This window comes from Acanthopagrus latus, chromosome 19 (genome assembly GCF_904848185.1).
Source record: "Acanthopagrus latus isolate v.2019 chromosome 19, fAcaLat1.1, whole genome shotgun sequence".
NCBI classification, from domain to species: Eukaryota; Metazoa; Chordata; class Actinopteri; order Spariformes; family Sparidae; genus Acanthopagrus; species Acanthopagrus latus.
The window spans coordinates 20,282,013-20,306,678 of record NC_051057.1 but is presented as its reverse complement, the minus strand read 5'-3'; the positions used below and the strand labels follow the sequence as shown (position 1 = coordinate 20,306,678).

Genomic DNA, 24,666 nt, shown 5'->3' with positions numbered 1-24,666 from the left:
GCACTCTAGTGTGACGAAGGAAACATGCTCTTTGATTGGACATATTTTTCAAAAACCTTTGGGTAATCTATTTCAAAAGTGTATTATTTTATAGCAAAATATACATGTTTTCTCTGTAATTCTGTGCTATTTGTGTAGATAAACGTGTTATTTAAACTTAAAAGCAAACTACAAGCTGTTATCTTCTCAACAGCTATTCAAACGCTTATGGCATTTTTTTTTCTCCTGTCAGTTTCCTCATTCCTCTGCCATGATGAAATAAACCTGTTGGGTTAGTAGACGTGTGCATGTTGTCACTTATTTGCTGACACAACTGCTCAGGGTCAATGTCTGCTTTCCTTTTCAAACTAGGCCAGCCGATGACCAGGTTTTATAGGCTGTTGAAGGTTAAAGCAAAGGGATTACAATTGCAAGTTTCTGTAGGAAATCTTAGGGAAAGAAAAGTGTCAGATGTTTGGTCCAACACATTGACTGAGACTAAAATATCTCAATAATTATTGGTCTGATTGGCATGAAATTTGGTACAGACATTCCTGGTGCCCAGATAAAGAAATCTAAAGACTGTGGTGTTCATTTATTTAGCACCACCATGATGTTCACAATTGTTTTTTTTAAGTGAATGTCTGTAATTCAACTGGAGGCCCAAAGATCCCAAAGGTACAAGAGTCTTCATCTACTTAAAGTGGTTGCATCCATTTCCATTTGCATGACGGTGAGCAGACTGAACTTTCAGTGACCCTGTTCTTCCATCAACACCTTCACGTCACGTAATAATTTAGCCTGAAGCGCTGCTGTGCCTGAATATAGCCTCACAAAACTGTTACCATTTCTGATACTTATAGTGTGAACTGAAACCCACAGTTAGATAATTCAATAAATCAAGAGCTAAGTGAGGAGTTGATGACACATCGGAGGCCTCAAGCAGGCAGGTAGAAACAGGTTTCAGGCAGGTGAATGGAAAATGGAAAAGTGAAAGGAAGGACTGTAGGAAAGATTAAAACAAGGCTGGCATGTGGGCGACAATCCGGATAAGAACAACAGTTGAAGTTTGTGTCAACTGCCAGTCGGATACTATTTTCCAAGGACTCTGTATCGTCTACTTTAAAAGGCTGAAAATGACAATTTTTTCAGAACTGACCTAAAAAAAAATGGGCTACACATTCATTATTTCCAGTTTTATTGCAGTTGTAAAGCAATTCTTAAGTAGACAGGCACGTACATAACAGTTGGAATAAAAAAAAAACAAAAACATTTAAATACAGGTACACGCAGAGGAGGAAAGTAACTTCAGTAGGAATATCAAGGAAATCTTAATAAGTTACATGCGTACAAATGTATAAAGCAGTGACGTGTCGGCAGTCGGGATTTCAATAAATCATCTCAGTGTGGTCGGTCTGGAGATCTTGGAGTACACACGAGTTGTTTTGGACGACGGACGATTCATATGACTAATAAAACGTTACATTACAGATGGAGAGTTTAAGGTGGCTTTTCTTGGGTACGATGTAAAAACATTCACAGAAACTCCTGCAGCACAATCAACTCTCTGCTGTCCGTCTGAACATCAGGTGGAGCAGTTCTGACTCGGTTTGGGTCTCGAACTCTCAGACTTTTGAGCCTACGGTCTGATTAACACTGGTATTCCCAAGAACTGATTCACGTTGATTCGATTGCTGCTGAAGTTTGGTATGTGACAGCACATCTCTCAATATTGAGGCACCAGCGTCTTTATGTAATAATTTAGCTATTGTCGGAAAAAAACTGGGCGTTTTTCACTTTCTTCGGATTCATTTTTAACAACGTTAGACGAAACATCATCTAAAATTCCTAACCGATGTGCTCTTTGATATGCTAAAACAATATGTGAGGTCCAAAACCTTGTTATGAAACCAATAGTATGTGAATTTAATACTATTTAAGGGTAATTATTACTTCATGTGATATAACAGATAATACCCATGTTTCTTTTTCTTATCAAGCAGCACCACGTATTGCTGCCCCTCTACAGTTTGTTGTTCATGCTTCTTCAGACAGATTTATATTATATTCATATTTTTTTAAGCAATCCGATACTGTGCTGATGTTCCAACACTGTCGACACTTCAGTCCAGTTATGCAGGTTGAGTAAAATGCACTTTTCCTTGAAATGGCCTCTTCTGTTAAAGCGATGCTGGTTATATTTGGTGACTTATTTTTGACATCTGAAATGATATTTTTGTCATAAGTAAAGTAGTTTTTGAAAGAAACCTGGGTATGGGTAGTGAATTTAAAGCACCTTTACTGGTATCCGTTCAAATACCCAACCGAAGTTCTGAACAACGGCAGAACAAGACGAGGGCTCAAAGTCATGATTGATGAGAAGATGCAACCACATGTTGACAAAATTATGAGAATTCAAATGGACAGCACTGAACAGATTATGCAACAGGAGCAGTTTAAGGAGTTTATACAGCATTTTGATCCAAAATTATTAATTTTATGTGTCTCTTGGTGGAGTAAAACTGAAAAAAAAAACTGCGTCCGTGTTCCTTTCAAAATCCTCGAGCACGAGCACGTTGTGTCACACATACACATTTAAATGCACATACAGATACATACAGTAGTGCCTGCACTAAGGCGCTTTGGTCACGTGTGACACTTGTACGGAGATTCGGTCGGTCCTGTACGTACAGAGACTACGACATGAAAAGGCACGGTGGAAAGAGAGAGAGAGGGAGAAAGAGAAGAAGTGGCCATGCAAGGGCTGGTAGTGTTTTCCTCCCGTCATCCTTCGTCCTCGGAGCGTTCGTTCCTCCTCTGCCTCTCTCGCTCTCGGTGCCGCTGGATGGCCCGCCAGATACGGCAGAGGACTCCACCCCTGAGGTAAAAAGAAGCGTTGGTCATGATAGTTCGATGTACGACGGCGTCAAACTTTCAGAGAGGCGAGAAAAAACAACTTCCAGATTTAAACTCTCCAAATGGTTTCATGTCTTGGAAGGTAAAAGAGACAATGATGCACCTCACAACTGGTAGAAACTGAACACATGTGCACACAAAATGTTAAGAGAATCAACTATTATTGACAAAGCTGATCACAGTTTGTTGTTTGAGTAGATACCGTAGACGTAGACAGCGGAGGTCGTCTTTGGTGACGTCATTGAGGATGTCGGTCAGTGTGTATTCCTCCAGCACAAACTAAAACACAACGCAGCCATCAGTTAAAAAAATGTGTTTGTGGGCGTACAGGAAGAATCTCGAGTGCCACCAGATACTCGACCTTATCTACGGTGTCGGCGTCTGCCCCCTGCTCTTTCAGCCAATCGGTGAGCTGCTTGTCTGGCTCGTGGTCCGCAGGGATGCGAAAGATGGAAGGAGGTGAAACGTCTGTTTTTAAAAAAGAGAAATAAAGTGAGAGAAGCTCAAACGGAGGAATAATCGATTCACGGATCAATCGGCGTGTCTACCTGGTGGTCTGTGCCGGACTTTGACCAGCTCCAGGTCGTGTGTTCTCTGCTGCAGTGTGGCCTTCAGGACCTGCTGGTACTCCTTCTCCTTCTGCAGCAGGTCCTCCAGCAGCCTGCAGGGGGCGCCACAGAGGTAGCTGTTAATACTACATTAAGCATGGCGAGTCATTGAGTTTATAACAGTGAGGTGACAGCTGACAGAAGTGGAGTCAGGCTGTAGTATGTAGCATGACTGGTTACCTGTCAGTCTTCATGTTCTCCTGGAAATGTCATGTCTGGTGTCAAACTTTATTTTTTCATCACAAAGCTTACTCACAGTCCGTACATGACGAAAGAGACGCAACTTAAGCAGACACGTCCTCATAACTGGATCCACACCTGGAGGATTGACGCTCGTAACCCTCCAGGTAGAAAATAAAATTCAACTAAACTCTTCCGCGTGTTTATCCAGAACAAAGATAACAAATGCAGCCTTTTTATTAACAACAACTGACCAGGTAACACATCTGCATCCTCTGTTTTTAAGTGACGTCGTCCAATAACACAATATCTTTCCCATGAACGAAACTATAACTATGCATGTCTGTATGAAAACATACTGTGAAAAAAGGACAAAAAAGAAGGCAGTGGTTTAATGCACTGTTGAGTTTAACAATGCATGACTGACACCTGTGAGTTTTGGCTAAACGTCTTCGTCAGAGGACAAAGGGTTGAAAAGAAACAGTTAAAATACACAATTCATACTGTCGGCCATTAGACAGTTTTCACACAGTGACCATTTGCCTCTGATGCTTGGCGATGCTCAGGCTGAAGCTGAAAGTCAGCTGAAAAGATGACGGATCGTAAACTTCAGGAGCAACAGCGGGCTGTGTTTCAAGGTAAAATAATGTCTGTTTTTTTACCTTTCTGGGTTACATAAAAGTTCATATTTTAAAATAATAATAATTCATGCCTTTTCTTCTGCATTGTATCAAACAGAGATATTAGCTAGGAAGGTGTTTTTTAACCTGCGAACACGCTGACGACATTTTGTCGAAACTCACTCGCTCACAGGCACACTTAAACTCTGTTTTGACTCAACAGTGCGTCAAATCCCTGTCTCATACCTTCTTTTTGTTCTTTTGTTTAAAGATGTCACGGTCTGTGGCTTCCTTCTTTGGTAAAACGCATAGTTAAAGTTTCATTCATGGGAAAATGGAACCAATACAAAGTGATGCTTGTGCTGTCATTGTGCTGTTTAAACTTGTCATGGTCGATGAATGTCGATGATACTCTGTCACGGAGAACCAGTCGTCTTCTGTATTGGGCCACACCCGTCAAGTCAGTAGTGCCAGAGTGTCCAACATCATCAGTAACATTTGTATTAGCTTGTCAGTTTTTTTGTTTGTTTTTTAATGCACTGTTACTGCGAAACAGCTCTTGACAAAATAAAGTTTAGAGAAGAAAAAAAAGAGGATCTGAATTTGCTGTGTAGGCTTTTTTTGCGAAGTGAAAGTGCATTTTCAAATGTTGGATCCCGAGTTAATAATTATGTTTTATGGTCTGAACACAGCAGGAAGAGTGACACTTATAAAAATAAGCCGTTAAGTTCACGTTTGGACCTTCAAGGGGAGAAAAGTTTGGGCTCCTCTGGTCCTGAGTTTCTGTGGCAAGTTTTAACACAAATGGCCAGATATTTTTGCACCAATAAAATGGATCCATCCATCCAGTGAAAATGTCAAACTCTTACGTCAAATCTGGTCTGATTTCTGCAGCTAGGAAACTCCCGATGATCCAAACAGTGACACACAGGAGGTAGAAGTATGATCAATCTATTTGAAGTGACTCAAGCAGAAACAGAAGAGGTGATGCATCAGAGGTTCATGCAAGTCACATCTGAAAACTTCCTTTTTTTAAGCTCAACATCATGAAATGATATTTATCTGGAAGCTACAGCGACAGGCGGCGACGCAATGAATCATTGAGTTGCACGATAAAATAACTGGACACAATATGCAACAAAGGTCGAAGTATTTTTAGACAATTTGATTTGCAAATGTTAAAAAGTCGCAATTAGTCACTTTTGCTGCTAAAGTTCAACAATTATTAGTCAAGTATAAAACCACAGATGCTTGTGCAGACATTTCATATAACATTTTCTAAATGTTGAATAATCTTTTGCATTGTAGTTCGCTGTTGTATTTATTGCTATGCGGCTGTTTTTGTACTGCTTGTCTTGTCTAAAAAAAAAGGAAATTTAACTTAACTTTAACTTAAAAAAGGTGCAATCACACAAAACACATTCAGTTTTCCATTTTTTTCCTAATTATTGATGGTTCAGATCACATCAGGGTTAAATATGTCAAAGGTCGGTTGAGGTTTGACTCTGATCTCACTGCCGTATACTGTTACTGCTGCGTGGCATCACATGAAGCCCCGGAGGTGTTGCATTCGTGACATTTTTGTTTGTGCGTGCGTGTGTTCGGTTTGGGTGTGTGTCTGTGTGTGACTGCACACATTCTTTCACACCTCCTGTTCGGAGAGATAAGAAGTGGTGATTTCCATTCACGACATGTGAGCCTGTCAATGTGTTTCCTGTAGTTTTTGAACAAGCTTCTATACGTGCGTGTGTTTTTATTTTGTTTTTTTTTTATCGTACCTGCTGGTCTCCTGTTTGAGCCGCCCCAGCTGTGCGCCCAGCTGATGATGCGAGCGCTGATGCTCCTGCGACTGGGCGCAGTGTAGCGGGCTGACCGCAGACTGGACCGGGTCAGCCGTCACCCCGGAGTCGTCAGCCTGTGGAGCTAAAACGGGACCGAACTCCACTTCCTCCTCGTCCACCTCATCTTCCTTCTCTGCTCCCTCGCACTCTGACGCCGGGCCGAAGTGGGTCTGCAGCTCTGCAGTTTGAGGGTCAAAGGTCAAAACTGTGATACATGATTGTATTTCAACTGTAGGTTTTCAGATAAACGAGCATATGCTAAAAGTTATAATACAAGTCATTCTCATGCCATCTTATATTTATTTGACCCTGTTTTTTCTTGGGAGGACATAAAGTTGAACGTGAATTGAGCATTTAGTCCACTAGATGGCGGCAGAGGCTCACGACGGGCTGCAGCCACCTGAAGTTGCCCACCTGGGATGAGGATGGTGATGGCGGCCTGAACGGCTCGGCGGATGATGTTATCCATCGCAAACATCCAGTGAGGTTTGATGTGATGATTCCTCAGGACTTTGTTCACCTGGAAAACAAAGATGTGGTGAAATCTCTTTAACCACTGATGTTAAATTCCACACTTGTTAGAGATACTTTTACATGTCTGGAAGCTCTAATCAGTGCAGTTATTATGTAATTAATAAATCTGACAAACTGGTGAAACAACAGTCATCATTTTTGGTCAAATCATCCGGACAATTTTCCTACAAAATTGATTTTCTGTGTTGTTTTACATCAAACTGCACCTGTTTACGATGTTTGTTGGATTTGCACATTAAGTTGTAAGAATACTGGATTGGATGAAACAATATATATATGATTTGATATTTTTCACAGTGTTTCTCATCCAAAATCACCTGCATATTAATTTCTGCTTGGATTAATTTCACACATTTAACTACTTGCATTAGCCTACATTACAAAAAAAAACAAAACAAAATCCTCTCATGGGTTCGGTTGTGTGTGCTGACCGAGTCCTGGAAGCCGAAGAGCACCAGCTGTATCTGGTTGATGGAGGTGGAGTCGAAGTCCAGGTCCAGCTTGAGCTTGGAGATGGTGGCCGCCATGACGCGCCGCTCAGGGGAATGGATGAAGTCTCGGAGGATGCAGATGATCTGCTTGATGTGTTCGGCGGACAGCTGGAGCTCCTCACTGCCCTGAAAACAGACACACACAACACATTTACACACACTTACACACAATCTAGTAGTGATTAATTTGGTACTGAACAGATATTTTCAGAACACTTCCTGGAAATATGATGTATCATTCCGGAAATTAAACTAATAAAAACAATGTAAAACCTCTATAAAGTTTGTGATCACAGTGTCTCTTATTTATAGGAGTGTAATACATTTGACTCTTGTTCCCCCTAGTGGTAAAATCAGAAAAGTAGACTCCTTTTCTCACATGCTTAGTTTGAAATAAAAGGCCTTGTAGCTGCAGTTTACTAATAAATAAGATGCTTGACTATTTCCTGTTATCTATAACTGACTTAAGATCATCATATCTAGGATCTGCATCAAATTGTGCTCACTCATGGATAAACATGGCCTATTTTGATCCAAATGTTGACAAATCGGCCTATTTCACGATGTTAAAGAAAGTGAGATTTAGTCAGATCTGCACCAAAAGTTAAAAGGACTCTATTCTGGGCTGAGACGCGTCATCCATCCAAGTTTCAAGGAAGTCTGTTTACTAGTTTTTATGTGATCCTGCTTACAAACCAACAAACGAATGGACACGGGCGAAAATTAAACCACCTTCATCAGAGTCCACCTGATATGTATTCTTAGTTTTTTATTCATTCATGTTGATATATTTTGTTTCTCTTTGCACATTTGTCTGATCTTTAAATTTGTCTCTTTGTGAAACAGCAACCATCCGGCCGTGGTAACCTGCAATGATGCCCCGATGTTCAGAAAGAGAAAGAAACCCTGTAAAATACCCTCATGGCTGTACCTGTGGTAAAGCAAACATGACACAGGTGCATCTATGTGGCTCTAAGTGGTTGAGTAGTTCGTAGATCACTGAGTGTTTTTGTTTCACAGGTGAGTCACAAAATACATTTCTTTTTGTCTCAACCTGGGAACTAAACTACACGTACGTATCACCCCTGCCACTGAGAGGAAGACGAGTGTCTTCCGTTTTATTCTTTGTCTCTTGGTGCTGAGAGGATCATCATTATTGAATACACACACACACACACACACACACACCTGGATGCAGTTCTCCCTCAGGTTGGAGATGACCTTCGCCTGGTCGTCGTTGAGGACTTTGAACAGGATGGCCCGTCTCTCGCTGTCCTTCTTCAGCAGGAACAGACCGCTGTCCCTGTCCTCGGGGGAGGGGGGGGCGCTGCGGTCCTCCGAAACCGAACCCTCATCTGGAACACTGCAGCACACACACACACACAAACACACACACACGGGATGATCTCACTGCAATATAAAAAAAGACTGATTTATAACAGTGTGTGACGCACCGCTGGGTTTATTTACAGATACAAGCCTCTCCTGGCTACTATGTGTGCCGACCAAAGTGCAGAGGCAGCGTGAGTCAGCGCGGCGGGAACGTGCGCGTGCGTACACACACACTCGCAGGAGTCCGTGCACGTGCAGATGTGCGCGTGCTCAGCCGCTAAGCTGACGCTCATAAAGTGATCAGAGCTCGTTATATCAGCGTTGTAAAAGGCAGCAGAGCGCAGTGTGAGCACAGCAAGACCACCTGCCACCCCAACACACACACACACACACACACACACACACACACTCACATCTTCTCAACATGATCTGTGCCGTTCCAGCGAGGTTGTGTCTGCGATGACACGCAGATTTATGATCGTGAGAGTAGCTAATATATGCAGAATAACCACGGCTTCTACAAAAAAAGATGATTCTGTTTCTATCCAAGTCGGAGGTTGCAGGTTAATGTCAGTTTTTCTCACGTCTGGAGTTCAGATCTCGGAGTGACTTCCTGTCATTTCATTTAATCTCCTCTTCACTTCTTGTTTATTTTGTAGGTTTTACGCTCATTTGTCACGTTTTCCTCTGCACTTCCTGTCTTTGTCTTGCTCCCATCTGTTTTCTGTGTGCACTAGTGTTTCATCTGTAAATAAGATCCCGTGTGTTGGAGTCAGTTTGTTTCCCCTCCCCCTCTTCAGCTTCATTTTATTTCAGCACGCCTTCTGTTTTTCCAGCTGTCTGCTTCAGTAAATCATCACATAAACTTTTTAAACATGCACCAGCTCACCAGAGTGTCCTTATCGTCAGCCTTCATACACAGAAAACAGATAGTGGTGTTATTCATATGAGAATTATCCGATTATTAAGATGATTAATTATCTAATTTGCTTCAAGTTCTGAGGCTGTTCTGAAAATAGCTTTCTAATAAATGATAGAAATAGAATCAGCGGCGTCCCAGAAGAGGCAGTTAAACAACGGAACGGCATCCGGTCGATTTTCAAAATAATACACCTGGTGCTAATTATTTTATATCAGCAAGTCGACAACATCAGGCAGACATGATGCTCCTGACGTACCCGGTGGGATCAAGGGATGATACTCACCTCAGGTAGTTGGAGTTGGGGGGTTTGAGGAGGTTCTCGGAGCCAGAGTTCTTCTTCTTCTGGAAGAAAACGTCGTGCTTGGAGTCGCAGTCGGGGCTCACAGAACCGTGTTCGCTGCTGCTGCTCCCGGTGGCCTCGCACTGCAGCTGCACCGGCAGGGAAACGTTGTGGATGTAGTCTGAAGGAGCATCATTATCACATGGAAAGGAATAAATGTAAGCCTCTTTTCCATCAGAACAAGCCACCTAATCGGTCTGGCAAAGTAGCTCATTAGGGATCACCTGGAGAGAGTCTTAATGATCTTGTTATTCCACACCGCCACCACCAGTTTGCCAAAGACATGCACGTGTGTGTTTGTGTGTTAACCTGATGGTTTGAAGGCGATCTTGCTCTTCTTGCCCTTAGTGTTGTGCCTGACAAAAGTGTCTCTGAGGAGGTCCGAGGCGATGGCTCTCTTGTGAGGGTCCGGCTCAAAGCAGCGCAGGATGAACGACTTGGCCTCCAGGGACAAGGACTCGGGGATCTCCGGGTGGATCTTAAACATGCCCACCTGGAACATAAAAACACAAGAAACTGTCCCACAGACATCTTGGACAACAACTGCAGCAAAACCAGGAATTTGTTTCGCTTGGTCATGATTCTTCTTACATTTGAATGTGGTTTGTCCGACTGGTGTTGCCATACCTGGCCGTTAAGCAAAACATGCACACGGAAACCTACCTTAAACATGGCCGCCTGTGGCTCCCCCAGCTCATGAAAGGGGGGTTTCCCGGTGGCCATTTCTATAATGGTGCATCCCAGGGACCAGATGTCAGCCGGGGCCCCGTACCCTCGAGGGCCCTTATCAATGATTTCTGGCGCCATGTACTGAAGAGTGCCTGCAAGACAGAGGCGCAGATCGTAACGTGGACAAACATTTCTAAAATCTGAGGAGAGGCAGTGGAGTCATTCAGCATCAATACTAGCGTGTATACTTGTTTTAAGCTTTTACTTTTGTTATAGTCTTTGTTATTTTAGATCTAAAGATTCAGGCAAAATGGTTTTGCACAAAATATGCTTTTTTGAGCATGAAAGAAATCACATTTTTGCGTTATATCTAATGGCAATTAACAAAGAAAGACCGAAGACTGAAGAAAAAAAGCGAGTTCAGAAGAATTTGCAGGTCATATTTTCTCTTATCTGGAGTATTTAGTCTGCAGTCAGTAATTCTGAGCAGACTTGGCATTTGTGGTCTGCTCTGCATGCTGATGTAAACACTGAGGGACAGAGAGAGCTATAAAAAGACGGAGTCAGAGGAGAGCGAGGGAGGCAGCAGAGGAGAAACAGATAAGGACACACACACACACACACACACACACACACACCTGCTAATGAAAGGTAAACACCCTTCTGCCTCTGCTTGATTAGCTAATCTAATTACGCACCTCGCTGGCTGCTGGAGGCCAGATGGCCGATGAATTTGTATGTTCGTTTGTGCGCACACGCACATTCGTGCGCGCCCGTGTGTCCGGGTGTTTCCATAGCGGCTGATAGTGGCTCTTGACATTTTGAGGGTCATTTGATATTTACACCCACAGTCTGCAGCATTTCTATGACTCCATTAATGCTGAGTTACCGTCTTGTGATACGTGCAGTTTCTTTTCTCCGAAAGTCGTTTATTCACCAGTTGTTTATGGAGCTTCACACGGGTGTTATTTTTGCGATGATTTAGTCGACTATCAATAATTTTATGCTTGCAGTGTTTATAATTTGGCTTTTAAAATGTTCATCTAAAGATTTCGGGTGACAGCTGAAACAGCTGTGTGTTTTCATGGAGAAGATATTAGCGGGATATTTACTGTGGGAAGAAGTAAAGAAGTTACCGGTGAACGTCTCCGTACAGGGGTTGACTCCCGCCAACCTCTTGGAGGTCCCAAAGTCTGAGATCTTCAAGACGCCACTGTAAGTGTTCACCAACACATTATCTCCCTGATGGAGAAAGACACAGAGAGATACAGGGTTTAAATACATTTAGGATCAATTTACGAATACTTATAATTCTAAAGAAGCCAAAAATTGTTTATGCATTATCACTGGGTAAAATATGTAGCCTCACATGCTGTCCAGTGATTCATCCTCCACTAAACACCAATTTATTTTCAATCTACATATTTTATCAATATGTTTTCTGAAGTTTTTAAGGAGTAATTTGTAAGATTTGACCAGAATTTAAGTTTAAAACATAAAACAATGAGGTGACAGTATGAACAGAGCGTGTCAGAGATATACTATATACTGATCTGTATACTGTGTTGGTGACCGAAGTTAGCATGCTAACCAGCTAGCCCCGGCCCGCCCTGTCTTGAAATACCAGTTTGTGCCTCAAGAAGGTCTGACAGTGTGATAGCCCCTTTTGTTTGAACTGTACACTCTGTACTGAATGTAAAACTTGACTTTTCAAAGTAAGATGTGAAAACATTGCAGCTCTACGCTCCATGTTCACCCTTTTGCTGATGACTCCTGACTCTCCGTCACTAATCTTCTGCTGCTCGCCTCTCCTGTCTCTCCGTCTTCTCGTCCACAGAGTCGTAGTCGTGGTCAGAGTTGCTCTAAGTTACATTCTGTATTTCAACACCTTTAACTAGCAAGAGCAGCAGTTGTTGGTTACTCTGGTGATTATGATGCCTTCTATGTTTCTGGAGCTTCCATCAGATTCTGGCCATATTTTATAAATGACACTTATAATGGTAAAAACTACTGACACAAATGTTTGGGTATGGTGCCCTCTATCGATGGGCTTCGGTGTACCTTGATATCTCGGTGGACAATCTGGTTCTCGTGCAGGTACCGGAGCCCCTCCAGGATCTGTCTGGTGTAGAAGATGATGGTCGCCTCCTTCAGCGGACCCCATTTAGACCGCAGCAATGCGGACAGGCTTCCTGGAGAAAGGAGAGAAGGAGTGTCCAAAACCTATCATGAAATGGGAAGACGACCAAGCAGTTAGAGAGACCGCCCAGCAACCCAGAGGTCACAAGCATCGATCTCTGAAACAGACAGATCCTCCAATCCCAGTTTCTCAGGACTGAAGGGTTTTTTTTTTTTTACGAAACAAAAGACAGCAGCGTAATTGTTTTACCATCTTTCTCTCTCTCACACAAACACACCTCCAGGCACTTGTTCCATGAAGATCTTGATGTATCCGTTCTCAGAAACGGAGCCCAGGTACTGAACAATGTTTCTATGCTTCAGGTACTTGTGAAGGGCGATCTCCTCATGGAGGGGCTGGGAGTACCTGAGTCACACACAGAGAAGAAGAGCCACAGAGAAATACGTCTTCCTCTTTATTCTTAAAGTTTGTTTGTCATTTATTTGCTCTTAAAATCACATTTTACAAACAGGAATGCCACAGGAATTTTGTTGAATAGGACACTCGTAAACACAGGTCCAATATTCCAAACATTGGGTGTGAAGTTACTCTTAAACTCTTTTAAAGATTAGGACTTTTAGCGTGATTATTATGTATGTATGGAAAGCATTTTGGCCAACATTAGCTTAATTAGCTAGCTAGAATGAGTTTTCCTTTTTGGTGCGGGAAGATTTCAACCTCCACAACAAATGAGAGAAACTCTGTTGAATGTTATCTGTTTATTGAGCTTAAAAACTTGTTCAGAGACCGCGGATTTCACGCATCACCAACCCAGAACATCAGTATTGAACCTTCCTAGCTCCCTTCAGCCTATAAAATCTGCCAGGTGCAGTTTTTATTTCAGTTTACAGAATTGATTGGTCAGATTCGCAACAAGAGAGCTGATTTTTTTTTTCTATTTCTAGCTAAAATCTAAAGACACATTGTCTTAAAAACAGTAACTCAGGATTTTGAGTCATAAACAGTCATTTCTGTGATATTAAACAACAGAAAATAGGGGAAAAAAAATATTTTCTACACCTTTTTTGTGTTAAACGAGGCAAACTTTGACCGACCTGCTGTCCCTCTCTGGGATTTCTTTGATGGCGATTCGGACCTGGTTGCTCAGGTCTCTCCCAGCGTACACCACTCCGTACGTGCCCCGCCCCAACACCACCCTGTCGCCTGTCTCGTTGGTGTCATACTCATACTGGAACACACACAAACACACACATATACTCCTCACATAATCATCACCTGGAGCAGGTGAGGCAGATATTTACTGCAAAGACTTCAGCTGACCTCCAGTGTATCTCCGTCTCCCTCCCCCTCCAGCTCCACTGCGTTCCCCGTCCCATCAGATATCATCTCTTTCACCATGGAGCAGAACCTGAAACACACACACACACACACACACACACACACACACACACACAACCAGACACAAACATTATAACATTATTACTTACACATCGAGGCCATCGGGTCATGTTTCTGTACAATCTCACGCACGTACTGTACGAACACAAACGCAGACAAACACACACACCTACACAGACACATCTAGAGGTGTGTCCTCACCGACCGCACTGTTCCTCCGTGGAGAAGTAGATCTGGAAGTCGTCGGAGTTGTCGTGGACGTAGAGGAAGCAGCAGCGCTCGTCGAACTTACTGATACTTCAGACAGAAGGATTAAAACAGGTGAAAGCTCAGATTAAGTTTCATTAGTTCCAAAATTAAGAGCGAAAAATGTAATTTGCACAGAGTTTGGCAACTTTTGCATTCAGATTTAATTCACCTCCGACTTTTCTTTCTTACCTGATGCCTTTGATGGACATCGCAGTGAAGTTCCACTCGTGGATCCCTTTCTGTAATAAAAGGATTTCATTTTTTACATTTACAGACATGTTGAATGCATCATCACTCGCCCAAAGTAAGGTGATAGGAGATATAAAGTACACAACCAGACGATGTAACAAAAGGAGCAGTACTAAATCCTCAAACTTGACCCTTTTCCACCCACATGGAGGCGGTTCTGTTCTCTTTCACACACCTAATTTTGAATGAAATAAATTGGATCTGAACAAGAAAGGTTGGTATTCTGGCAAGTAATTAGACGAATATACTTGGTAGAAAAGTGATGATTAAAATATGTAATTTATGTAACTAATTTCCATCTCTTTCAGTAAAGCTTGAGGGATATTTAAGTTACGTGCTTTATGTACTTTAATGTGTTTTCACACACCAACTTTTCCATCTCCAGCAGGCGTAACAATGTTGTATTTCATTCTCACCGTCTCTGCAGGAGAAACGTGCCAGATGGAGACGTTCTTCTCTTCAGCCTCGTTGTTAATGGACACGTAGGAGGGCTGGTAAATCTTAGTCGGCTCCAGAATCAACACCTGTCACCAGAAAAAAGACGTGTGAGTGTGCCAAAAGCTGAATATCTGGTCATGCGTGTTTGAGTGTTTGTGTCTTTGTGTGTCTGTACGGGAAATCTCAGCCGGTTGGTCGTGCCCTGCGTGGCCTCCACGATGATGTCCATCCAGAAGTTGAGCCTCTCTCGTTGGGGAGAATGTTCCACCGCCTGCTTCTTAAACCTCTGGATCAGCTGCAGGTTCTGCACCACCGACCGCAAATACCTGGAGGGAGATATACAGAAGCAAAGTCATCTGTTGTATGAATATAAAAGTAACGGACAAGGTCTCAGAAATACACTGAATTTTCTAAGCTTGGATTAATTGTAAATAAAAATATTCTGAAAGACGAGCTTAAAACAGAGTGCTTCTTTCAGACCATAAATTGTTCAAACAGCTCTGTGAATACTTTAAAATTAACTTTATTGAAATACATTTGGACTTTCATGATGCGTATGTCGATACCAGAGAGGTGGCTTAAGTTTGAAGAGCTTCTCGGCAGCCTGAGTAGCTTTGGGGATGTCGTTAGCGAGCATGCTAACGGTGAAGAACTGGCCCACGTCCCAGTAGTTATTCATTTTCTCCAGGGAACCTTTGCGTCCCAGCAGACTGTTCAACCTCACACCTACAACACCAGATGTAGAATATTTATAACCAAAATAAAATGCTTTTCTTACACATGGCTACTTTTAAAACACATGAGGTTTGCAGAGGCAGTCGGTGGAGTAAACAAGAAGACACTGAAAGCAACTGATGCATTTGAGGTGTCCTGGTTTGTGTGCTGGCTCGTCAGGTTCAGGATCATTTTACCTATTTTCCTCAGTTCCATGGAGCTCTCAAACTGCTGGCCGGCGACCATCAGGAGGACGGCCAGGTTGATGCCGGAGTAGAGAGTCGGCTGCAGCTCGAATCCCTTTCTGTACCTGCAGGTGGGCAGTGAACACAGATGACAGCATGTAGCAAGGAAAAGGAATGTTCCTGTAAGTTAAACAAGTGCACATTAAAGTTGCAGTGTGTCCTCACCACTGTAGAGCGTTGTCCCTGTTCTTGGTGTCTTTGCAGTCCGAGTCCAGGAAGATGTCCTTGTATATCCGCCCGCAGAGGCAGAACATGTCCGGAGCCGGATGTTCACACGACTGCAACACCTGCAGCATCACTCTGAGAGCCTGCTCTCTGTCGCCGGGACTGTTCCTCCTGCACAAACACACAGTTATACGTGAAGGTGAGGCAGGTAGTCGTGTGTTGAACTAAGCATTATTTCTGTGGTTGAGTCAAGAAAACAGGGTAGTATTTATTCCACTGGAGTCAAAGAGCTGTCATTGCAGTTATTGCTACTCTGCTAGCTTGTACAGTTTTAGCGTTCGCTGGGTTTTCTGTCCACCATGACTGAATTTAACCACTCAGTTATATTAAATAATAAACTAACAAAGATCTTAGTTGATCAAAGAGGGTATTTTTCTTTTTTTTTTGTAAATAAGTGAATACAAGTTAGCCCAGCTAGCTAACACATGCTTCATCTCTCCTGCTAGTTGTCCAGTTCTGTCTTTTTAAGACCATTTTTAACAGAAATTACAGATTTCTATGACATATTAATTTAATCTATAGTCAAACAGATGCCATGAATTCAGATTATGATCTTTAATATGTTGCTAGTTTTAGCCTTTCAGGAGTAAAATCCTGGGAATCAGGAATCAATACAATTCATCCAGCGTTATCTTATATGATTTTTTTTTCTTTTACAGCTATCCAGAGTCTTGAAGGTTATGTTAAACGTACAATATCAATGAATCAAGCTAAAACCACCGGAGGCAAATTTTCTTGCAAACGAAGAATGAATGGATTCCTGATTTTGAATCCACCTGCTGTGTACCTGTTGAGGGCGAAGGCGTAGTGGAACTGGATCATGGGCTGAGTTGCCAGATCGCATGTAGGCAGCATCTCCAGAGTCTGCACCAGCTTCACCATGGCGTCGTAGTCCTGGTGGTCACACACAGGGAAGTTATTTCTTGCCTCTCAATACAAATACGATGCATGTATGTGTGTGTGTACGATTGTGTGTTTGTAGGCGACCTGTATGTCTCTGTAAGAAAACAGCAGGTTCATGACGATGTCCTGGGTGAGGACCTCTGTGTTGTCGATCCGAAGTTTGATTCGGGAAAGCTCCTTGGCCAACTCCTCTCCCTGGTACTTCTCTCGGGCCTTCCGGATGTCATTCAGCAGGGTGTCCTTAAAGGAAGCGCTGCAGGAGACGGACAAATGTAAAAAAAAAAAAAGGAAATGCTTGTGTTTGTTCACTGTCAAACGTGTCTCACCAGGACGTGACGTGGATGTCCTTCAGCAGGCTGGTGAAGCGGTCCGTCAGGGGGACGCACAGCGGCCCCAGCAGGTTGTCCCAGCTGGGCTGCATGTACTCGCTGGCCCTGCGCTGGGCGTCGCTCTCACAGCACATGTACTCATGGTTCGGAGTCACGATGTAGGGGATGAAGTAGTAGTTACCACTGGAGGCCTGGAAGAAAGAATAAAAAATATCTGATGTCTGAGTACCGGAGGTGCTTCTAAATATCATGATATCAGATAAACACACATGCCGGATGATGATGATGATGACGATGATAAGGCAAAGAGGAAGGGGGGACGGGGATTAACGAGGAGGATCAGTTAACCGCCGAGATCGTTTCACAGCATCATGACCACATCGGCAAAGGTTAGAACAAGTAATAAAGCTCACATGCTTGCAAATACACACCACAACACTGTTAGTGTTTTCTTTCTCCTTCTCCTGCCTCCTCGCTCTCAGTCTCTCATGTGTCATTTCCAGAGAGACGTGTCCTTCCATCCCCCCCCCCAAAAAAGTCAATCGTGTATTTAATACCGGGAGAGATATCAGCTATCAGATTTCGCTGTTGCACACGCAAGCGAGTTCAGGGCAATTACAATAAATCCTGTGCTGCTGCAGAAGGACTTCTAATAAGCATGGAAGCTGAGGATTTAACTCTAATGAACAGGATTACCCAGACAGGTGAGGCTAATCAAACACTGGACTTTAAACCACTCCAGTGCTCTGGAGGGGTGAGCTGGCAGTGTCACGTCAGCGGCCGAGTGATCATTAAAAGTGAAGCTCTGACTCTCCTCACTCAGTCAGATGGCAGCCTGGTCTTGTTGGCACGCAACTGCAAAGATGGCTGCCATGTTCATGCTTGTGACTGATGTGGTCACGCTGGAGAGAAGACAGTGACTGCAGAGTTTCAACATTTGTAAGCGTGATGCTGCGTCCATGGCAACGACAAACCCTCCTGCCGTGTTTGTGGCCAAAAACAGGTAATTTTGAGACAAAACATGATCTTTCCTAACACGAGCTACGTAGCTTTTGTGTTGTGTTGTAACAAAAAGGTTCCAACACATCTGTGGCTTTGCAGAAATGCACATTACCAACAATTATTCTGGTGAGCTGCAGATTCAGGAGCTGGCGACCTTGTTGATGCTGTCACATGGTTTTTCACATTGTCATTTTATACTCTGCTGTCAAACAATAGCTGCTTTAAAAAAAACAAAGCAAAACAATGTTCCCCATTAGCTTCTCGTGAAGATAACGTGTTATGTAACGGCTGGATATTTTTAGACCGGCCACACACACACGACTCGCCCAGAAGAAGCAGAAGATGAGCAGCTTGTTCTGAATGCAGGATATCTGATCGTGTAACTTTTTATGATATCATCTCAGAAGGAGTTGGTCGACGTGAGACACGCTGCGGTTTAAATCAAGACATCATCATGTTTGAAACACAAGCTGCAGCGTGTCAGAATCTCCCTCCATCCTTCTCTGGCTTTGTGAGTCACAGGCTGTTAGAGCTTTTTAATTTGCTATCACACAACTTCCCATGTGGAGGTCAGGTGTTGTTCAGCCCCCTCCTCCATGTTTGTTATTGGTATTATTAGTCAGTGAGGGAAAAAATCTCCCATCATGCCCTGCTGCTGCTGCTGCTGCAGCATGGTACCTACTTTATTGCGCAGTCCAGAGCCTCTGTACTCTGGAGGCAACTGAACCCACGGAAAACCTAGCGCTGGTGGACGTGTGGCCTTTCTCCACACACACGCACACACACACACACACACAGAGAAACACAACACACATACACACACACAGAAACACGACACACATAGAAACACAACACACATATTAAAAATGAGTTATTAAATGAATATTTGTGTAGCAGTTTATTTCAGAAGGCTGCCACGCATGTTTTTGCTCATGTGTGTCTGTCTATGTTTGTGTGTGTCTGTCTATGTGTGTGTGTGTGTGTGTGTGTGTGTGTGTGTGTGTGTGTGTGTTTGTGTGTCCGTGTGTGTGTGTGATAGAGAGCGAGAGCATGCAGATATTCATTCCTGCATGTGTTCGTGTGTGGAAGGCACTTGAGATGAATTATGATCCCACAAATAACATGAGAGAGTGTGTGCTTAAATCTGAAACACACACACTGGCACACACCGCACACACACACACACACACACACACAGAAACTTACTGTGTTTTTCTGCGCCACCATGTCCTGTAAGGAGATAAAACAAAGAATGTGAGACTGGAAATAAGAGCCGGAGTGTTTGTGTGCTCTCTTTAAACAGCTGTTTCACCCTGGCAACACACTGTAGGACAGACTGTACTGGACACACACACACAAACACACACAGAACAGTATGCATGCACACACACACACACACACACACACACACACACACTCATATTAGTCTGTAAATAACTTAACGGATCACTTTGTTCTGAGGAGGTGCGAAGGAATGGCATCCAGGAACTCTAGTACTCTGACCGCAGATTCAAATAGGTGTGTGTGTGTGTGTGTGTGTGTGTGTGTGTGTGTGTGTGTGTGTGTGTGTGTGTACCTTCAGTGACTGGGCAGTGTCAGGGTCAGTGTCGTGGTACAGGATGACGTTGTTGGCCATGTCGAAGCTCTCCCTCACGCCCAGGTGGTAAAACAAGGATGGCTGCCGGAACACATCACTCATGTCGACGACCGCGATGTCTAGAAAGGAGGAGGAGGAGGAGGAGGAGGAGGAGGAGGAGGAGGAGGAAGAGGAGGAGATGACCATGATGATGGTGACAACTTAAACACATGTCTTGAAGCTCATAATTTGGTAGAGGCGACCTTCCCTCAACCACATGTTGAAATCCATCTCCAACCTCATTAAACGTGTGGTTGCAGAAAACATTTCAGTACTATTAAAACACATTTCTTGTGTTATTGGTGCCTTCTGATCCACGTGAACCAACAGCGAGGATGAAGGCTCTCAGTCACGGTAATTCTAAGTGCTGTATCGTAGGTAACTGGACTTGTTTCTGTTCCTTGTAGACGTTTCAGCTCTCATCCAAGAGGCTTCTTCAGTTCTAACTAACTGGAGGGGAGTTGCAGGGTTTTAGACTCTGTGTGGGTGAAACCTCACAGAGTCATTCAAGGACACGTGTGAGCTCAGGAGTGGATGGTTGTTAAGCTGCCTGGGGAGGGAAACTCGGTTCCAGTTTGACATAAACTACATGATTCGACGTAAACACAAACAAAAGAGCAAGAAGTCAAGAGCAGCACGGAGCTTCTAATTGTCTTTCTTGTTGAGAAGCTCTTTGTTCCCCGCTGCCATGTTCATGGATTAAATTGAGGGGTGAATGTAATCCTCGCCTCGGGCTGAGGGTTTTCCAGATCTGCACATTCCACAGCAGAGAGACAACACTCAGCGGAGATGCCTCAAGCGTACCAAATCTTAAGTCTGTATGTAGAAGACAAGAAGGGACTAGTGTGCAGTCTACAGTCAGGTACCGCACGAGTGCTTCTTGCATGAGCGAAATAAAAAAAAAACTAATGTGAGTACAGATTTTTTTATTTCATTTTCTAAAAAACTGTGTTTTCTTGTAGCATCACATTACCAACAGCTCCAGAGGAAGCTGCATGTGATCTGATAAACTCCCACTCACTTGCATTGTGGGTAATGTAGGCACCAGGTTTGGTAAAGTAGATGTCTCTGGTTCTGCTGTATTGGTTTCAATCATTTGTTTAACTAACTGTCCATAATAAGTCCAATATTGTTGCCGGGTTCAATGCTAGACCAGTGGACTACTTTTCAAAACCTGGTGCTTACATTACCCACGATGCAACTCAGCCACTGGGTGACATTAATGCAGGCATGTATGTTACCACCAGTGCTCATCTTATTGTTGCACCAGTGGCCAACCCTCAAGACACCAAAGTTACAGCTGCAGCGGCTTCAACACTTTTGCAACGCGGTCTTAACCAAAAATATTCTGCCTTCACTCCCAAACTTGACGAAGAATACTTGCAACAGGAAAACATTCTCTTCCTGGAGTCAGAGCTCGAGTTTTTCACAATCGTCCGAAAGAAATGAACATAAATGAACCGTTCTGCCTGGAAATGAATGGAAACCTGGTCAGAGTTGTAACAAGGACACAAGTTGCAGTTGTATTAGCGACTATTTCAACATCCAGTCAGGACTTTACATGCTGGTGAAACAATTTTTGTGCAACTTTTGTGAATAAAGTGTTTCAGTGTTGTGGTTTGTTTTGTCACTCTTGCTTTCTTGCCTCACTCCGTCATTTGGGGAGTACTTTGCGTATTTTGGGGGATAATAAACTTACTTTGTGCATGAAATTTGGTGTGTGCACAGGGCACAAGATTATTCACAAGGGCAGTAAATGTCAATTCTCTATGACGTCTGTATGACGTTGAGTTTGCACCCTGTTTTCTTGCCTTATCCCAACAATGTCATTCTTAGAATAGTTTGCGTATTTTGGGCAGCACATCCGATAGAAAGTTGGAAAGTTTCCAAACCTCCATCATTACAGACCAACAACACGCGGTGTCCCTGTCACCCACCTGCATCGTAGAAACTGTCCAGCACCGACGTTTCTCCGAAGTCCAGCCGTCCGAAGGTGACGGTGGTGAGCAGCGCGCTCTCGGAGTCGCAGGCTCTCTGCAGACACTGCAGCGCTCCGGACTCCGGGCTGCTGGCCATCACCGCCTTCAGCCCATCGTTCAGCACATACACCGCCCGCAGGGAGCGCTGCTTGGCCGGGGGGCTCGGGCTGGCCACCTCGCCTCTCTCCCGGTCCCGCTCCAGGAGGCACACCCCGGCGGAGTGCTCCCCTGCCATGTCGGCGACCTGCGCGCTCTGCCCGGTGTCCATAGCGCGAACCTGGGGGGTGTTTCTGCTTTGTCTCCGGTCTCTGTCCACCTCTCCTCTGCCCTCTGCCCCGTCTTCTCCTCTCGCTCACTCTTTGCGCACCTGTCCTCGCTGGAGCGCAGCGCGTCTGAGTTTGTCCCCCCGCATCTCCGCCTCATTAACTCACATCAGCTGCCGATTATCTCGCACCAAGAAGCCCGACTGGATCCGACCAGATCCAGGAGAGACAGAGGAGGAAGTGTAGGGAGAGGAGGGGGAGGAGAGGGAAACGCATCCAGAAGTTAAGGTGTTCTCCTTTTCCGTCCGGTTTGGAGGTTGTTTCTTGGCCTCCTGCAGGACACAATCAGCTGTCCACAGTATGAAACCCTGTCACCGTCTCTCTGCTTGTCTAAATATAAAACAGTGTGTCCTCCTGGTTCACTCCTCCACACAGCAGCCAAGTTATTCTCAGTTGTTTAACACACAGTCAGAAGATCCAGCGCAGGGCTGCCATGAGGTGATCCAGTGTTTGTTATGATCTCTTATCTTGTCTGGGAGGGAAGAAAAGGTTACTGGCTGGCAAAAGTCCCTGCAATCATCGTCAGGACACAAAGAAGCCGACAACACTAACATAAAATAAGATTACCAATGTAGTACTCTGTGTGCATATGTCCTCAAAACTGGGTCAAAAGTCCTTCACTGACTGAAAAGTTTTTAATGTTAATGTTCCTCACTGAACTCTTTATCATTGTTTTTATGTTGTTTAAGTGTAAAATGGCTCCACTGAGCTGCATTAAGGGAAAAAAGGGGATTATTTAGGTTGTCTGATTTTAAAGGTGCAATATGTAAGAATTGTTCATCTGTCGAATTCATATGCAAAACAAACTAGGGAGCAGAATATCAAAAGATATAACTGTAGCCTGTATTAACTTGTTAGCTTAGTTAGCCGTGCAGCTAGCAGCAGCTGCCACATGAGTTTCGGACCGTGACCATGATCCTCCAGTGATGTCACCAAGGTGCATTGTGGATAATATATTTGCCAGGTTTTTGGAAAAGTTCCTTTAACATCGTTGCACTTAAACTTGAACCAGAATTTGGGCATTCTTCTTAGTTTTTATAACCTGGGTCACACCTGGATTACCCACAATGCAACTGAACCACCAAGTGACATCACTGTAGGCATTATCAGAGTACATGCAGCTTCCACAAGAGACTCTATACTACATTTTTCACATGTGCAGGAGTATTCCCCAAGACCTGTTAACACACTTTAACAGGTAAAATTGGTGGATTTACCCTTTAAGTGAATAAAGCCCAGTTGTCGTGATATCAGTGAATCTGAAACTCCATAAAAAGAAAGAATTATAGTTTTGGGAGGCAGTACTGTTCCAGATCTATGGCTGTTGATTGAGTGTTTTTTATTGGTTGCTGCTTGTTCCACCAATCATGTACAGCTATTTATTATTGATTGAGTCAGTGAATTCTACTGTATAAAAGTTATATTGGAAAGTTTGTATTTGGGACATAATTTGAATGAAATTTCTTGGTGTGCGGTCCATCGTGTGCAAACGCAAGAAAAGTAAGTAATGGCCTTGAATTGTTAATCTCCAGTTGAGGTTAAACATCATGTTACAAGCTTCTAATTTCATAAAAATCAACATTACAACATTAATCAGGGTTTGTCATGAAACTCAAACACACTATGATTTCATAAGATCTTTGTATTTGTTAATCCCCCCCCCCCAAAAAAAACCTGAAAAAACTTGTGAACACATTACTGACCTATTATTAATTTTAGGAGTTGTGTTTGTGTCCACCTGATGAGATGAGGTCCTAGATTCGCTCTGTTTTAGCTCTGGTTTTGGGCTCCACCATCTACCTGCTATGTTCCCAAACACAAAAGGGTTAACAGAGGTGCTGCAGGGATGCACAGTTTGAGAAAAATAAGTCTTTTTAAGTATGTGTATGTCGTCTGAAGTCCTAGTTTGACCTTTGTTCATCAGCACATTCAAAAATGGTCCGGTGTTTGTTGCGCTTGTTCATAAATTTCTGCTAAAGATTCACTCATGTTGTTCTGCAGCTGCTGGCATTTAATACAGCTGTGAAAACATAAAACACCAGATCTACTGTCTCCTGCAGTTATGACATGGATCGACGTCGTGTCCTGTTACACACATCCTGAGATTTAACTCATTTTTTCTCAGTTAGTTAGTTAGTTGTGAGTCATCTAAATAGTGCTGTTGCAGATGTTCTGCAGTGGTTTCAGTGCCTATTTAGTCTGAATCAGTGACTTTCACTTCTCTTTTTTGTTCACACAGACCATCAGTGACACGAGAATGTGTCCAGTTTATCTTTCACTCACACTCACACACACACACACACACACACACACACACACACACACACTGCTCTGTAACAGTAATCCATGCAGCAGAACCAACTGTTTGAATAAACAGACAATTTAAACACGTTTTGGATCATTT

General features: G+C 43.4%; 1 protein-coding gene and 1 long non-coding RNA gene across 3 annotated transcripts; one reads left to right on the top strand and one right to left on the bottom strand.

The window, feature by feature from the left end:
- Nucleotides 1-1,160: 1,160 nt before the first annotated feature.
- On the bottom strand, nucleotides 1,161-22,703 carry map3k15 (mitogen-activated protein kinase kinase kinase 15). 2 transcript variants are annotated; one of them, XM_037079590.1, is made up of 30 exons: nucleotides 21,898-22,207; nucleotides 19,901-20,040; nucleotides 19,531-19,554; nucleotides 19,007-19,084; nucleotides 17,320-17,513; nucleotides 17,078-17,246; nucleotides 16,878-16,984; nucleotides 16,031-16,201; nucleotides 15,818-15,930; nucleotides 15,473-15,632; nucleotides 15,082-15,232; nucleotides 14,885-14,992; nucleotides 14,409-14,458; nucleotides 14,172-14,267; nucleotides 13,893-13,980; nucleotides 13,667-13,800; nucleotides 12,850-12,977; nucleotides 12,494-12,624; nucleotides 11,569-11,674; nucleotides 10,427-10,584; nucleotides 10,073-10,256; nucleotides 9,707-9,884; nucleotides 8,358-8,532; nucleotides 7,110-7,295; nucleotides 6,559-6,664; nucleotides 6,082-6,322; nucleotides 3,444-3,556; nucleotides 3,257-3,363; nucleotides 3,098-3,174; nucleotides 1,161-2,857 (listed from the first exon to the last, which is right to left on the bottom strand). In XM_037079590.1, exons 1-30 carry the CDS (start codon nucleotides 22,205-22,207, stop codon nucleotides 2,764-2,766), a joined length of 4,077 nt encoding a protein of 1,358 aa, XP_036935485.1. In that variant the 3' UTR covers nucleotides 1,161-2,763. The 2 variants fall into 2 exon arrangements, with proteins under 2 accessions (XP_036935485.1, XP_036935486.1); XM_037079591.1 differs by lacking the exon at nucleotides 19,007-19,084 and having other exon boundaries at nucleotides 21,898-22,703.
- Nucleotides 20,134-21,574, top strand: LOC119008877. Its single transcript, XR_005071582.1, has 2 exons — nucleotides 20,134-20,870; nucleotides 21,231-21,574. It is a non-coding gene; the product is annotated as an uncharacterized LOC119008877 (long non-coding RNA).
- Nucleotides 22,704-24,666: the final 1,963 nt, after the last annotated feature.